Source organism: Pan troglodytes, chromosome X, assembly GCF_028858775.2.
Source record: "Pan troglodytes isolate AG18354 chromosome X, NHGRI_mPanTro3-v2.0_pri, whole genome shotgun sequence".
Lineage (NCBI taxonomy): Eukaryota > Metazoa > Chordata > Mammalia > Primates > Hominidae > Pan > Pan troglodytes.
Genome location: NC_072421.2, coordinates 38,487,237 through 38,504,872, shown reverse-complemented (window position 1 = coordinate 38,504,872; position 17,636 = coordinate 38,487,237). Strand labels below are relative to the sequence as shown.

The window sequence follows — 17,636 nt, the reverse complement described above, 5'->3', positions numbered from 1 at the left end:
AATAGTGAGAATAGAGAGTTTGAACTCGCTTTGCTCAGAGAGGGGAGCCAGGATGATCCTCTTGGACAAACTGAGGTAGCTGCTTATTAGACTGCAGCTCCATGAGAGCAGTGACTCTGCCTTTCTTGTTCCTTGACAGATTTCCTGAGCCTAGAATGATGCCTGGCTTATACTAGAATCCAACCAACTCTTCTGGAACGAATGACTAAACTCATCTTTATTATCTTCCATGACATTTATTCTTGTGCCTCATGTTGGATAAAATCTGATTACCTTCCAATTTCACTAAATTATTTGGGGTTTAAGCAGAAACAGCCTTTTAGGAACTTAAAGTCCTGATCCAGGATACCGTGTGCCCAAAACATGGGTGTTTCCAAATGTACTTGAATAAGAAAATCAAAGCTATATTCCTTTTTGTAATGGCATTGGGAGATACACTTCATTTACATTCTACAGTTTTCTAGAGGAAAACATGGATTCCAAAGGTACTGGCACAATCTTAATAGAATCTGCCATGTTGTCCCTGTTTCAAAGACTCCTGGAATAGTGTCATTGTCAAAGCATCTGAAGCTTTAATCTACTGGAAAATTACATTTTTTCTTTGGTGAGAATAGCACTTAATATAATGTCAAGGTATGCTGCTCTGAGAACCACCTCATGCATGTCCTCTACTTAAGGTATCTCCTCTGCCTGGAGTCACTCTTCCTCTGTTTTGTGATCCTGAACCCCATTTATCTCCTCCTCAAATCTCATGTACAATTTGATGTCTTTCTGGATGACTCCTATACTCAACTGGCACTTATTGTCCACCTACTTATTTATATGTACTCAGTAATTTATAACCTTAGGATATCTCTTGTGGTGAACACCCTCCTCTGCTTTAGAAAGGCTTTTAGGAAGCTCACATTGCCATCTTAAATTTTCCTGCAATTCTTTTATACTTAGTAACTTTTCAGGTGTGTACCTTTTCTCCCCAAATAGATGTTATATTCCTTGATGACTGAGAACAATCAGAATCTAAGGCTCAGCCCAGTGCTACAATGGTTTCAATGATTCAGAATTTGCATAATTGATTGTGATGGTGAGTTAGTTACTGTCTCCTATCTCCAAGTCCACTATTCTGTAACCTACTCTATGATGCCTGAGCTGGGGTCTGCAAATGACAACTCCTAGAGGGATTTGTGGGCTCTGAGTTACTTATTCAATCAAGCCACTGATTGTTTTTGATGAGTCAGGTGCCATGCTAGATACTGCAACACAGAAGCAAAGAAACCACTGGTCTACCACTAAAGAAGCTTACAATTAAGTGTGTGCATGTGTGTGTGTGTGTGTGTGTGTGTGTGTTGAGGGGGTGTCAGAGTGCAATATGATTGGTGGTGCAAAGGCACAAAGCATTGTGGGTGACCCAAAGAGTGATAAATGAACTCAAGATGGTAGGAAGGATCAATACGTAGGATAGGATATACAGGATACTCTAGGCTACCTTTCCAACTCATCTCTGCTCATCAATGAAAACATGGTTTGTCATGAGTGCTTGAGTTAGATGACATTTAGATTGTATTCCTACTGACAGCCCAAGATTCTAAAAGAACCCTAGACATTTTGTACAGCCAGATAAAGCTTCTAACACTAATGCCCTCTCACTTTGCATTCTACTGAGAGAATGAAGCAATGCTGTCTGAAAAGGACCATAAAGTTAGCCAGGCATGGTGGCATACAACTTGTAGTACCAGCTACTTGGGAGGCCAAGGCAAGAGGATTGCTTGAGCCCAGGAGTTCAAGGCCAGCTCAGGCAACATAATAAGACCCCATCTCAATAATAATAAAAAAACAGAAAGGACCATAAAATGACTTGGTGCACATTGGAACTCTCACTACTTCAGTCACAAAAACTGGCCAATAGCTGCATGAGAAACAAAAACTGAAAAATGCAGTTTCCTTTTGGTCCTTATAGCCTATATTTTGGGATCCACTTTCCTCCCTTGAAAGAAACTTCTTGCTCCCTTATGTACCTCCCATTCCTATTCTCAGTACTTGACATCCATATTCTGTATTCATTTACTGAACTAAGTTACTGTGGTGGCCAAATGTGACTTTTTTTCTTAAGGAAGCCTGAATTTTAAATAGGGAATATGGTGTTTTAAGCTCAATTAATAAATCTTTATTTTGGATAAAATTATATATCAGCACACAGGTTGGAGGGGAGGAGTATTGACATTGTATAACAGAAATTGTTGTCACCTCTTTATAGACTGACCCTGGCATGAAACTTTCTACTTATAAGTAATGGGAACCATATAGTGCAAGACTGGATATGTCAAATGAAAGGAAAACTCTTCTGTGCTTAGGTCAGACAGGACTTTTATTTACTTGTTGAAAATTATTAAAACTGCATTTCCTGAGGAGAATGATAAGAAAGTGTTACTTTGTTTGAGTCTCTGACCTCCTCTGGGTCATTGAAGTGACATCAAACTTGAAAAATTAAGGAGTCTTCATTTCAGAGGTGTCTGGAATAAAGATCAAAAATTCCCTCAGAAAGACCATGTCTTACCCCTTTCTCTTGGGCCCATCATGGCTGGCCTTCTTCCCAGCAACAGGTGAAGTGTCTGACTTTTCCGCATCCTGGCGGGTTTGCTCTTGGCTCTGTACTTCTTCAGCTCCTCATTAACAAACAATCAGAAGAGAAATTTACATATAAAATGGCCAGAAATGAGAGCAAATTTATATTCAGCTTTCACTTTCCCAGATTAGCTCAGGGCAAGGAAGTCTATAATAATTGGCAATGCCATTCCCATCCCAAGTTTTTCTGTCACACAGTTAGTTCTAATTTGTTGAGTGTTCTAGAGTTAACTGAAGACAAAGATCCTGAACTCATCTGTGGGAGGTTTACTGAGATAACCTTTCTAGGGATGACTGCATCAGCCTTCTGTTGATATTTTTAGAGCAGGGGAACATGGTCTCCTAAGATCTCCAAATCCCTGGAGACTGAGTTCTAGCATGAGGTTGTAGAAATGATGTCCTAATTTCTGGGCATATAAGCCACACTTCCTGGGAGGGTGGGCATCTGTGCAAATATATTGTGACTTGAGGAACTGCCTACATTCTGGAAGGTACTGAGGTTTGAGTGGAAGAAGAGGCCATGGCTGATTGCCTAATTCTAACTGTACTCCACACCATCTCTCTGTAGTATCGGATCTGTGTGACCCATGTGGAAAAGCCTTTCCTTGCTAGTGCCACACCCAGAAGTACCACTGGAATCAGTTCCAAGCCTTCTCGCCATATGTGCCAGACTTAAATACAAGGGCACTTGTCTCCTCTGGATGAAAGACGAGATAAGCCTAGAAACAGGCTGAAAGATGTTTCTTCCGCTTTTACTACACCATATACTAGAAACATGCTCCCAATCACAAGGTTTATTCCATCTTTAATTAACTAAATTGTAATTTGAATGCACCAAAAGGCACTGTCAAGGTAAAGTGTTATTTTCATTTGGTGCCAGTATTCATTCAGTAAGACTATGCATTTCAAGCCATTTAGCATCTCTGGCTCCTTCCCACCAAATGCCATTGACTCACCAGTCATTGTGACAACCAGAAATGCCCCCCTTGCCTTTCCAAATGCTCCCATTTTGAGGGAGGGAGACAAGGTACATATTATCAATCTTTGGTTGAGAACCACTGGATTTAAAAAGTAACATTGAAAGGAAATCGGAAATAAATATTGTTGAAAAATCAAGGATTGCTTTCACAATGTGAATCATTTAATTCATCTGTTTTATGTTACTTTAAGTGTTTAGTAAAATATTGGATGTGCATTCAGAAAGAGAACTGTCTATGATGGAGACAAATGGTTTCTTTGAAAATCTTAGTGGGTGAGATATATGGAAAATCATTGTGAATTTTGTTTTCTACTGACTTCTTCTTGTCTTGTATGAATTACGTATTTAGATTTCATGCTACCAAGTTGTGAAATGCCCTAAGGGATTCAAGAAACTCATTTATGCTGATTAACTACATAACATAGAGAAGTTATTTAGTTAGCCAAATGAGGATGAAAACAGTTGTGAAACCACATAATTGCTTTAATTACCTGGACTTCTTCTTAAAATGGACTGTCGGACAACATCAGTGCCGAGAACATTGACTTGCTTGAAACGTTTTGCCTTTTCTTCAAAAAACCACTCACCAGTTATAATCCTTAGCTGCCTACTCAAGGGAAAAGGGAAGAGCATTGAAATTCAATTATTTAGCCACGTAATTAACTCTCAAAAATCCCTAATAAACTGAAAACAGCAAATTATTTATAAAGTTTATCTCAATCTCTGGAGTATTTTATGGTGATAATAATAGCCAGTATTAATTGAATGTTTACTATCTGCTAGGTACTTGCTAATTGCGGTTCATACTTCATATATTTTTATCCACATAGCAACCTTATGTAAACACTATTATCCTAATGTTATAGATGAGGAAATTGGGACTTAGAGCAATAAAATAATGTGCCTCATATCACACAGCTGGTAAGTAGCAGAGCCAGGATCCCATCCCAATAAGTCTGACCTGGGGCTCAAGTTCTTAACCACTGCATTAGTGGATAAGTGATCTTCAATGCAAGCAATAGGGATCAAGTAAAGGTTTGGAATGAAAAAGAGGTCATGATCAGACTCTGTGATCAGACTCATGATCAGATCTCTGTGATGAAAAGATTCTTTGATATAACATGTACAGTGGGTTAGACTGATGAGAGAATAGGATAAAGAGACAGGTTGGCCATTGTAATAGTCCAGGAGACAGATGATGGCACCCATGCTAGGGCAATGGTAAGACTAAAAGAGGAGTAATAAATTCAGATCATAGGTGGTGGAAGTGCTTGCCTGGATTTGGTAATAAGTTCAATGTTAAAGATGGGAAAGAAGGATCCTTGAATAGTCACACCCATCTTTTAAACCCTACCTGCAATGGCTACATGAAATCACCCCCATCTTCCCTCCTGAAATGCTTATAATCCCCTTCTTTGTCTGTACTTCTCCCATTACTTATAGCGTCCTTCAGTATTATTTCTACCCTCTCATTTCGACTGGGTTGTAAATGCTCTGAGAACTGATTTCTGTCTGCTTCATCTTTTTTTTCCCATAGTACCTACAAGAAAGTCTTTCACAGACCACGATCTCAATTAATGTTTTTCAAATGAATGACTGACTACTCTCCCATAATTTTAACACATTACCCTTCTTTTCATATCCTCATAGTTCTTATTATCATCAGTGAAATGAGGGCAGGGACCTTGGCTGTGTTGTTCACCATTTCTAGGAGCAGTAACTGGCACTCAGAAAATATTTGTGGAATGAATTAGAATACCTGGAATTCAACCTATAGTAGTTATGCTGCTATAAAAGTCCTTTTCTGGCATATCACAAGGATTTTAACAGCTGTAGAAGTCATTCGGTAGACTAAATATATTTCTAATTAAAAATTAAGAAATGGCTTTAGCTGATTAGGTGAGCACTACTGTCCCAAAACCTCTACGGGCATGTTCTGAAAATAGTAAATAGGACTATGTAACTACAGTAAAGGATTTGTGGATAATTCTATTGAAAACTGGAGTTAAAAGGTAGGATTTGGGGTCAAATATTTGAATGCTGAGGTAAAGAGGTGGAATGTCATTCTAGCAGTTTTTCTAAAGTTCAAATTGAATCACATAATCTCTGGCTAAATATATGAAGAAGAGAGAAACCAGAGGTAGGCAGGCAAATTAGAAAGTTAAACAATAAAGAGGATAGAAAATGATGAAGATGCAAATCAGGGTATCATGGAGGTGAGGAGTAAAGGGAAAGACACATACACTTGGCCCACTGAGAATGAGAATCAGTAAGAATTGGTGACATGTCTGATATGGTGGCTGAGGAAAAGCAACTGAGAGTCAAATAGGCATTTCAAGCCCCAGAGTATTATATCCATTTGATTCAGCAACTTATTGGACTTGAAAATCAATAGCTGGATCTCAAATAGAAAAGTCACTCTTGAAAAATATGTCAACCTTCTTCCCCAATTATCCTGAAATCTGCTTGTTCAGCAATTATCCTGAAATCTGCTTCGGAATCTGAGGCAAAGGTAAATTATATATGAAACACCATTCCACTACTGGCAAAAAAGTGAAAATGTTAACCTTGGAGAAAAGTATTCATTGAAAGGTAAGACCATAGTTTGTCTACCATAGATTTACTCCCAAGTGGTTATATTACCTATTGAGAAGCCCAGACTATTGGATAAGCTCCATAACAGTAACTATATAAAATACGCTTATGGAATACGGTCAAATCTAAGATATAACCTACCAAAACCAAAAGCTTGAATGGGTTAAGTTATTTCTGGATACATTTCAAGTGATCTATAGACTTATGTATCACAGTGTTGGAAATCCAGGTGACAATTGTGGTATTCTAAATTCGAAAGATGTCTCCTGTTTCTTGGCTATTCAATCAAACACTAATCCAGGTGCTGATGTGATCAGACATTACAGATGGAATTAGGTTACTAATTAGCTGACCTTAAAATAGTGAGATTATCCTAGCTTATCCACATGGGCCCAAAGCAATCACATAAGCCCTTAAACACAAAGGAAGAAGAGGAAGTCAGTAAAGACAATGCAGAATGGAAAGTCAGATTGCAAATATGAGAAAGATTTTATGTGCTGAGAAAGCTCTGAGGTGTAGAGGTCCACAGGCAATGACTGGAAAGTGAGACCTCTATGAGCTAAGAATGGCTTTCCGTGAACAGTCAACAAGGAAATGAGCACCTCATTTTGACAGCCACAAGGAACTGGATTCTGTCCACAAGAATGAACTTGGAAGTGGATTCTTCCCAGAATCTCTTTATGGAAAAAAGAACTCAACTAGCCAACACCTTGATTTCAGCCTTACAGAACCTGGAGTAGAGAAACGAGTCAAACTCGTTTGAGCTCCAAAACTGTGAAATAATACATTTGCATTGTTTTAAACTGCTAAGCTGTAGTAATAGTTAAGGTAGCAATAGAAAACTACTATGATAAGTTAACATAGAAATATATTTGTTCTAATATTCAACTCAGGAAATTGCATAGGTTGTAAGAAGATGAATAAGGAAAATTCAGAAACAAAAGGGAAAAGGTAGGCCCACTATGGCCCATGGGTCAAATTCACCCCATCATCTATTTTGTACAGCCTGCAAGCTAGAAATGATTGTTACATTTTTAAATGGTTGAAAAAATCAAAATAAAAATACTTAATGACATGTGAAAAGTATATGAAATTCAAATTTCAGGGTCTATAAATAGGGTCTTCTAAAAAATAATTTCAACTTTTATTTTAGATTAATAGGGTACATGTACAGGTTTGTTACGTGGGTATATTGTGTGAGGCTGAGGGTTGGGGTATAAACGATCCCGTCGCCTAGGTACTGAACATAGTATCCAATAGGTAGTTTTTCAACCCTTGCCCCCACCCCCAGGAGTCCACAGGATCTATTGTTGCCATCTTTATCTCCATATGTACCCAATGTTTAGCTCCTACTTATAAGTGAGGACATGCAGTATTAGGTTTTCTATTCCTGCATTAATTCGCTTAGGATAATGGCCTCCAGCTGCATCAATGTTGCTGCAAAAGATATGATTTCATTATTTTTATGGCTGCATAGTATTCCATGTTGTATATGTACCACAATTTCTTGATCCAATCTACTGTTGATGGGCACCTAGGTTAAGTCAATATCTTTGCTTTTGTGAATAGTGTAGCTGTGAATATATAAGTACATGTGCTTTTGTACAATGACTTTTTTCTCCTTTGGGTATATACCCAGTAATGGGATTGCTGGGTTGAATGGTATAATAGTTTTGTTTTTAGTTCTTTGAGAAATCTCCAAACTGTTTTCCACAGTGGCTGAACAAATTTACATTCCCACCAACAATGTATAAGCATTTCCTTTTCTCCACGACCTCACCAGCATCTGTAATTTTTTGACTTTTTAATAATAACCATCTGACTGGTGTGAGATGGTATTTCATTGTGCTTCTGATTTGCATTTCTCTGATGATTAGTGATGAATATTTTTTTCATATGCTTGTTAGCTCCTTGTATATCTTCTTTTGAGATGGGTCTGTTCATGTCCTTTGCCCACTTTTAAATGGGATTATTTGCTTCTTTGCTTGTTAACTTTATTACAGATTATGGATATTAAACATTTGTTGGATGCATAGTTTCCAAATAGTTTCTCCCATTCTGTGGGTTGTCTGTTTGCTCTGTTAGTTTCTTTTGCTGTGTAAAATTTTTTAGATTAACTAGGTCTAATTTGTCAATTTTTGTTTTTATTGTAATTACTTTTGAGGAATTAGTAATAATTATTTGCCAAGGCTGATATTCAAAATGATACTTCCTTGGTTTTCTTCTAGAATTTGTATAGCTTGAGGTCTTACACTTAAATATTTAATCAATCTTGAGTTAATTTTTGTATATAGTGAAAAATAGGGGTCTAGTTTCATTCTTCTGCATGTGGCTAGCCAGTTATTCCAGCACCATTTATTAAATAGGGAGTCCTTTATTCATTGATCATATAAATAAAGTTTTATTGAAAGATATCCATGCTCAATTGTTTATGTGTTGTCTTTGGCTGCTTTTGTGCTACAACTGCAAAGCTGAGTGGTTGCAGCGGTAGACCACATAGCTCTCAAAGCCTAAAATATTTGCTCTCTGGTGTTTTATTAAGAAAAAGAAGAGTTTTTAACTTCTGCAGGAGGCAAAGAGTACACAAAAAGAAATAAGAACAAGGGGGAATACTATAGTTCAGTGACTAAAAATTGCTAAATAGTGGCATGCCAAGGCCTTAGATCTTTTTTTTTTTTTTTTGATATGTTCTTTGGATGTGAGATGGAGTAGATAGCATACTGACAGCAGTTTCATGTGTGACAGAAGAAAGTGGACACATCCAGTCTACGTTCTCCAGGAAATGGGCCTCCATATCACTTTTACCATGCATGCTTAGAGCTGCCAACACCTAACACAAATAAGATCTTCCCAGAATTGTTAGTCATTACCTCTTGCTACCCTTGGAGAATAATAACTATAAGTCTTGTATTTGTTCAACTCAGATAATGCACTTGAGTCATTTGTCATTTCAGAGAAAATATCAGAACAGATTGTTGAGATTATGCCTTTGTCACCCTCTCAGGTGTCACGTCTTGTCAGGAGGCAGACAGAAGGCTTGGTAGAACAGGAAACTAATACTTAGTGAGTGCATATCAGTCACCAAGTAATAGGCTAGTCACTTTATATATGGTATCTCTAATTCTCACTATAAGCAATGAAGTATCTATTACTATTACCAATTTACAGACAAGGAAACTAAAGCTCACATAGGTTAAACAATTTGCCCAAAGTTATAAAGGTATTATGTCAGAGACAGGATTTGTATTGAAATCCCACATGCTTTATATTTGGAAAAATTGTCTGAAGAGAACTCATACTTGTCAGCTATAACAGGGCTTTGAGGAAGGGTGAAAACCTGTAGAGTCCAAGGAATAACAAACATAGCATTGCATATGATTGGCTGTGATTGTGGGGTGTGTGTGTGCGTGTGCATGTTTGTGTGTTGAGGGTGGAGTGGTAAGAATACAGAAGGGGTAAAAGACAAAAGAAAATAAAAATGCCACCCACTATAAAATTTATATCCCTCTCTGTCACGTCAATCTAGTATTTGAAAAACACAAGACTTGACATAGACTTTATGCACTCTAAGTCATACTCTGAAGAATGGGCCTGATTAAAATCACAGTGGGCTATACTTATTTGTGAATAATGATTACTGACAGTTCAGGATTTGTTTTGTCCTGGTTTTCTTTAACACTAAACCTCTGGGACTTTTCAAGCCTTCACTTGGAAGCTTATATGAATGTAAAGTCAAATTAAATTATCTATAGTTTTACAGGGGAAAATAGGTAATCTTATCTTAAAAAAGAATAATGACCAAAAGATTCATTTTGCTCCTTTATTTTCTATTAACTACTGGAGACATCTGCAACAAGATATGCTTATTAGATACTCTGAGATAAGATATTAGTTCCTTTCTATTATTCATAAGGAAACTAATTCAAATTTTTTATACATTTATTAATTACAAAGCATTTTTTTTTTTGAGACAGAATCTCACTCTGTCACCCAGGCTGGAGTGCAGTGGCATGCTCTCAGCTCATTGCAACCTCCACCTTCTAGGTTCAAGCGATTCTCCCGCCTCAGCCTCCCGAGTAGCTGGGACTACAGGCATGCCCCATCACACCCGGCTAATTTTTGTATTTTTAATAGAGATGGGTTTTCACCATGTTGGCCAGGCTGATCTCAAACTCCTGACCTCAAGTGATCCGCCCACCTCTGCCTCCCAAAGTGTTGGGATTACAGGTGTGAGCCACCACGCCCGGCCTGCACAGCAAATATTTATTGCATTTCTACTATGTGTCAGGCCCCGGGCTAAGGCTAAGAATACAGAGGTGAAGAAGACAAACAAGGACCTTGGCCATATGAAGATGCTGGTGTACATTTATTCCTTTCTTCCTTTCCAAGCAGGAAAAGTGAAAAGAAACCCCTAGACACATTATGGTGAAACTATAGAGCACTACAGACAAAGGGAACATCTTAAAAGTAGCCAGGAAGGCAAAAGGAAACCTACAAAAGAACCACAATTAGCATGACAGTTGATTTTTAATAGCAATGATGAAATCCAGAAACCAATGACACATCTTCAAAGTGCTGGGAGAAAATACTATCAATCTAGAATTGCATATCCACAGAAATCACTGTTCACGAATGAGGATGAAATAAAGAAATTTTCAACAAAATGAAAACAGATAATTTATCACCAAATAGATTCTCACTAAAGGAACTTTTAAAGACTATACTTCAGGAGAGGTAAAATAGGTCTGAGGTATAAAAAGAAATGGTGAACAATGAAATTGATAAAATATATAAAAATCTAAACAAACATTGATTTATAAAGAAAAATGAGATGACATAAATTGTTGGATTATACAATAAGAAATGTCTAAAACAAAGGACAAAAATCATGTATCAGCCAGGAAAATAATATTTAGAATTCAAGAATACCAAGTTTCTTTTAGCTATTGATTTGCAAAGTTAAACATAAATGTTATAATTTCCAGGTTAACCACTGAAAATGAAAAAAGCATATAATACGAATACCAGTAGAAAGGATAACATGGGATGAGAAAAATACACTTTAATGAATCTACAGATAAAATAAATAAATGCAAATATTTCAGGAATCACAATGATAATAGAAATAAATGTAAATATTGCAGTAATCAGTGAGTACAGATTAAACTCTATAATTTAAGAAACAATATTATGAGATTAAATGTTAAAAATTACATATAGTATATATATCAGGTATATGTATATACAGCACATATGTAATGTATGTAGCATATAAGTATAACAAGTATTAAAATACATATAACATATACTATATTTTAAAATAATATATATGCCACATAAAAGAGACTCACCTTAAACATACGGACACAGAAAGGTTTAAAGCCAAATGTTGGAAAAACATGTATGCAGCTATTAACCAAAAGAAATTTGATGTAATTGTATTAATAACAGAAAAAATAGCCTTCAAAGCAAAAACATATTTAGAGATGAAGGGAAGCATAAAGAGTACCTCCAAATTAATAAGGAAAAGACCAGCACCTAAAATAAAATTGTGCAATACACATAAATACTCATATCACAGAAAAAGAACCACAAAAAGCTAATAAATATATGAAAAGCTGCTCAACCTCATACTTAAGCAGTAAAATGCAAATTGAAACTATAGGGAGATATTCCTTTATATCTATCGGTTTGGAAAAAATAAAAAATGTTCATGAAGCCAAGTGTTGGTAAGATCATGAAGTAAAGGAAACACTTATACAATGCTAGTGGGGTTTTAATTGTTACAACCACTATAAAAAAGAATTTAACATTATCTTGTCAAGCTGAAAATGCTCATACCGTTTGGTGTGCAATTTCATTCCCAGATGCACAATCTGCCGTAGTCTTCTCAAGCATTTTTGGCAGAGGTCGCAGTAAGAAATACATTTTATGTCACAATTCAGAAAATAAATACACACACGTATAAGTATACACATACACACACACACACACACATATATATATGTATATCTATACTGACACTTTTTACTCCACTTTTTTTTAATGTTAGTTACTACCCACCAATGGGTCATGATCCACAGATTAAAAATCCCACCACTTGTTTTTAATGCTAGTTACTACCTACCAATAGGTCATGATCCACAGATTTAAGAATCCCACCGTTGAGTGTACACACTCATACATGTTTGTCAGGCCATATGTATAAGAATGTCATGGCAGCATTTTTTGGTAAAATTATAAACTGAAACAATCTAAATGTCTGTTGACCAGAAAATAGATGCATTAAGGGAATGTAAAAACAGTGTAGATGAACGTAATGTTATTCACACGAACATGGATGTATTTCACAAACATGTTGTTGAGATAAAAACATCACAAAATAATACAGGTAGTATGATTTCCATTTCCATAATATTCAAAAATACAAAACTAGAAAACATGTTACTTAGAGACACATCCAAATGCAGTAAAACCATAAAGTAAAGCAAGGGAATGAAAAATACAAAACAAGATGTTCTAATTCTTAGACTGGGTAACGAATACACAGGGGCTATTTCTATTATTGTTTAAACCATATGTATTATAGAGTATCTTGGATATGTACTATATTTTTAGATTTAAAAATCTTTCTAGTTTATATAGCTATTAAGGTACCATACTCATAGTGAACACCTCATTCTATACAAGCGTGGAGGCACTTGTATATAATTGATAGTTGATGCAAAATAGCATGTCAAGGGACTAAAAATAGCTTCTTGCCATTCAAGAAATCTTTGGGTAAATGTGGGACTACTCCAATATGAATCTTTCCCTTGTAGCTGCACTATGAAAATTTGCTAAATTAGAAGTGATTTTGAAATGACCTATGTGGCAATTACCAATACTCACTCATCAGGCCAAAGATGACCAGATGCTTGTCCCACCTATGGACAAACATGTTGAGATTTTTGCCCATAATAATGAAAAAAAAAAACTCCACATACCATGAGGAATCATGGAGAGTCTCAGTAAGAGGGCACTTGAAAGGATTTACTATAGGATTTGGGTTTATGTTAGTAATTTTCGGGAGAGTTAGATGGAGCAGGGATTTTCTCTGGATTAAGCGATGTCAGAGAGTGGGGACAATTCTATCATTGGTATCTTGATAAATTTTATTTAGAAGGATGGCAGACTAATGCTAGGCTAAAGCTCTAATTGGTAAGAAAGCAGGAGGTTATTCACATTAGTCAAGAAATGGGGATGTTCGGTAATTTGCGGTTTCAACAGTCACCTTGTTTTCATCTACGCTTAGATAAGATTATAAAGTGTTCTTGTTTTGTTTACTTTATTATTGTTGTAGAATGATCTTGTGGGATTCTGGTACCCTGAGACTGCTTGATGTCCAACAGGATAACAGTATGGCCTACCTGTAAGTGCAAGACCAGCTCTTAACATCAAGGGACTAGGTTTGTCAGTGTGAGCCCAGTTTCCAGATGTCAGGGGCCGTATTTCTCTTTCTTATAACAAAGGTGTATACATCGTCTTCTGCACTCTGTGTATGTTCCATCCATCAGTATTATCTTTTTTGAAATCTATTTTACTGATAAACACTCAATATTTTTCATCTATTTCAGTTATATTTTATCCATTGCAGTAATCATTACCAATCAATCAAAAATAAAAATATCAGGATCTTCCTAATTTAAAAAGACAAAGATTCTCACAAGGACATATAGCACAGTAATATGTTGCAACATAGCATGAATATAAGATCTGCCCATCAATGCCATATTAGAAGTATTTCATGTTTTGGCGGGACACAGTGGCTCACACCTATAATACCAGCACTTTGGAAGACTGAGGTGGGTGGATCACTTGAGGTCAGGAATTTGAGACCAGCCTGGCCAACTCAGTGAAACCCCATCTCTACTAAAAATACAACAAAATTAGCCGGGTGTGGTGGCACATGCCTGTAGTCCCAGCCACTTGGGAAACTGAGGCAGGAGAATCACTTGAACCTGGGAGGCAGAGGCTGTAGTGAGTCGAGATCGTGCCACTGCACTCCGGCTTGGGTGACAGAGCAAGACTCCATCTCAAAAAAAAAGAAAAAAAGAAAAAATATTTCATGTTTTGTTCCAACTCATGTTGCTTTTATGTTTGGGGCCTTTCTGAATTCAATTGGGTACTAATTAGAAAAAATGATCATTATGACTGTCTTTGTGTTGGACTGCAACTGCCTCAGCTAACATAACAATGTGGAATTTTGTAGGTATTATTAAGATAGAAAAATGAATTAACTGGCTGTGTCAAGGTCCCTTTTATCATGTTTTTTATAGAGTTTAAAAACTAGGCTTACAATAGCCAACTTGTTAGAATCAGAAGGGATTGGAGAAAATGTCAGGGCCTGCTCAGCCCATTATAACAGGTAACCTTCCTCTGTCAGTCCTTGCTGTAATCGTTTCAGTGCTAAAGCAATAAAAGCTCTTTACTTTTACCCAATCCAAAGTAAATGACAATAAAGGTCATTTACTTCCAACTGATTAGAGAGTGAGTCACCTTCTGACTCATCTCATCTCTTAGAGGTCAGGGTGGGAATTTCAATTTTATGGTCTATTAAATATAGAGACAGCTCAGTGGGGCTGCAATATTCTCTCACAACAAACAAAGTTTGCTGCCAATAAAATATCATTTATGCTTCCGTTTTGAAAACCACTCCATGAATAGCAAACAAGATACTTCCAATACTGAGAGATAGTTTAAGTCTCTAATATCACACAGACTAACAGTTGCAATGTTGGAGAAGTAATGTACTCTGATTTTCAGCTTTAAAAATGAGAAGTAATTTTGATATATCAAATTAAATACTCATCATGTAAATTTCTAGCTGTCACAGAAGGATATAACTAAAAGACAAGTTGTTGTCATAGAAGGGTTAGAATCACACATTGAAAGAGCTGTTTCTTCCTTAAGACATTTTAATGCATCAAGACAGAAATTTATGAATAAAATAATAAACTCATCTTCCTCCTTATACTGTGTAACCATTGAAGATAGTCCATTTTTTATTCAACTTTGTATCCTTAGTCCCTAGTATACTTAACAGGTTATCAATAAATGTGTTGGAAAGATAGATGGATGGGTTAATGAATGGGTTAATTATATAGGTGGATATTTGGGTCTATTAAATTATTGTTACACCAATAAAATTAGTGCAATTGATTCAGAAGTTCTGTATCAATGCATTAACATGTCCCAAGGAAGACACGGAAGTTTTGATTTGTTATTATTTATTCTTATACCCTCTGACAACAACTTATGTTACATCTTTACGTGACAGTTAGGAATTTATTTTGTTCAGAGGGCAAATGCATTTGGCATGGCTCATTTCTTTTTAATCCCATGCTCCTGACAGAAGAAAACCACAATTGTTCTACATTTGTTCCACTTGCTTAAGCCTGATACACTTTAAGTAGAGGCCAACCATTTATTCATCCATTCAATTGTTCATTTGTTTGTTTATCCATTCATCTATCTGTTCATTTAGCAAGTATTCATTGAGAACCTACTATAGACATTATTTTAGGCACTAGAACTACATCAGTGAACAGTACAGATAAAAACTCCTGCCCTTACATTCTAGTGGAGAAAGAAAAATAATAAGATAAATAAGTAAAATATAGAGCATGTAAGTATTAAGGGAAAAACCACAGGAAAGGGTTATATTAATTTGGGTAGGCTAGCTTCTAAAACAATCTCCAAATTCCACTGACTTATATTAAAAGTTAATTTCTCATTAAAATAACCTAAAGTTAATCTGATAAAATGTAGGAGAGCGGTATGAGTGACTTAGGCCTCTAGTTATCATCCGTACTAACTAGCAGATTAGTTGATGGCAAAATGTGTGAATACACAATCTCCTTGGATCTTGTATTGAAAAGTATACCTCAGTAATTACCTTGTAATGATATTTAGATAGATATATTTAGATAGTGATATTTAGAAGTTAAAGATAAAATTCTTCTCCCGGTACAGAAGCTTGAGATGACTTATAATTGATTGAAGAGTTTTTGAGTCACAGTCCCTGGTTACTGTTGTCTAAGTGAGTGAGGGCCTTGGGTGTAAAGAAGAGGGTGAACAAACATGGAATATAAATGACAAAAATAAATACTAACGATCAAATAGTATTTTATAAATTTAGAGAAATAGTTATTGAGAAATTCCCCCATAAATCCTCAGACTCCATAGTTGAGGACTAGCAAATCAGTCATTAGTTAAAATTCAATTTTCTTCTTCATTGCTCTAAAATGGAAAATCTCATCTTGGCAGAATCTGGTGGGAAAAGAGTTGTGTGAAAAAACAAGCAAACAAACAAACAAACAAAAAACCCCAAAACTTTTAAACTCATCCCAACTCTACTAACACACATCTAACTCTTAGCGTTCTTGTTTACACTATCCATAAAATATAAAACCAATTGCCTCTCTTATCTAACAGGCATGTTATGAGTCTCTGAAGGAGTATTCCCTATGAGTTTATGTGATCCAGAAACAGATCAGCCCTCATGGGGGCCAAGGTCCCAATTTTGAAATTAGTTCAATCCTTGACTTGATTAAGGTAATCTTAAATATGCAAGAGCCTTATCCTAATTCCCTTTCAGAAGAAAAATGTACATTCTCAATAGAGGCATATTATACAGAGTCTCATTAAGTCCTACCATTTCTTCATATATTTTGGCCATCAATAAAAAACCACTAGGTTTATGGGAAGAAAGACATGACCAAAACCACAAGAAACAATAAACAATAGAAATAGTCCCATAGGGGACTCAGATAACAGATCTATAATTTATACATTTTAACATAATTCCAAATAATTACTTCAAGAAATTACAAGAAAAAAATGAGTAGGTCAGCAGACGGTTAGAAAACATAACAGAGGCAAAATGAAAATTCTAAACCTGAAAAACACAGTAACTGAAGTTAAGAATTAAATGGATGTGTTTAATAGCAAATTAGACACAAAGGCAGGACTCATGAACTGAAATATAGGTCAGACAAAATATACAAACTGAGTTTAGAGATGTAAATGGATAACAAATACAGAAGGGAGCATAAAGATATCTAAAAGATGCTGAATATTACTAAGATGCATATCTTGACTACCTGGCATAGAGGAGACAGATAATGGGGGAAAAGAAATATCTAAAGAGATTCCCTGAGAAGTTTTCAAATATGACAAAAGATATTAATGTACAGGTTCAAGATGTTCTAGGAACATCAAAATAGATAAATACAAAGAAAATCAGACATAGGTTTGTTATAGTAACTGTTGAAAACATGACAAAAAGGAGAAAATATTAAAAACATTTTAAAAATATTACCTTCAAAGGAACAATAATATACTGATAGCTGATTTCCTAATAAAAACACTGGAAATCAGAAGCCAATAGAATCTTCAAATT

General features: G+C 35.9%; 1 protein-coding gene across 5 annotated transcripts in view; it reads right to left on the bottom strand.

Annotated features, from left to right (window-relative positions):
- Positions 1–17,636, bottom strand: part of SYTL5 (synaptotagmin like 5) — a 222,942-nt gene that overhangs the window by 52,213 nt on the left and 153,093 nt on the right. For 4 of the 5 annotated variants that reach the window (XM_009438939.5, XM_009438934.2, XM_009438943.2 and 1 more), the window contains exons 4-5: positions 4,090–4,205; positions 2,552–2,660 (exon numbers count right to left, since the gene is read on the bottom strand). In XM_009438939.5, the coding sequence (XP_009437214.1) occupies positions 2,552–2,660; positions 4,090–4,205 (225 nt within the window). The remainder of the gene's footprint in view (positions 1–2,551; positions 2,661–4,089; positions 4,206–17,636) is intronic. The other variant, XM_009438941.2, reaches the window with a different exon arrangement.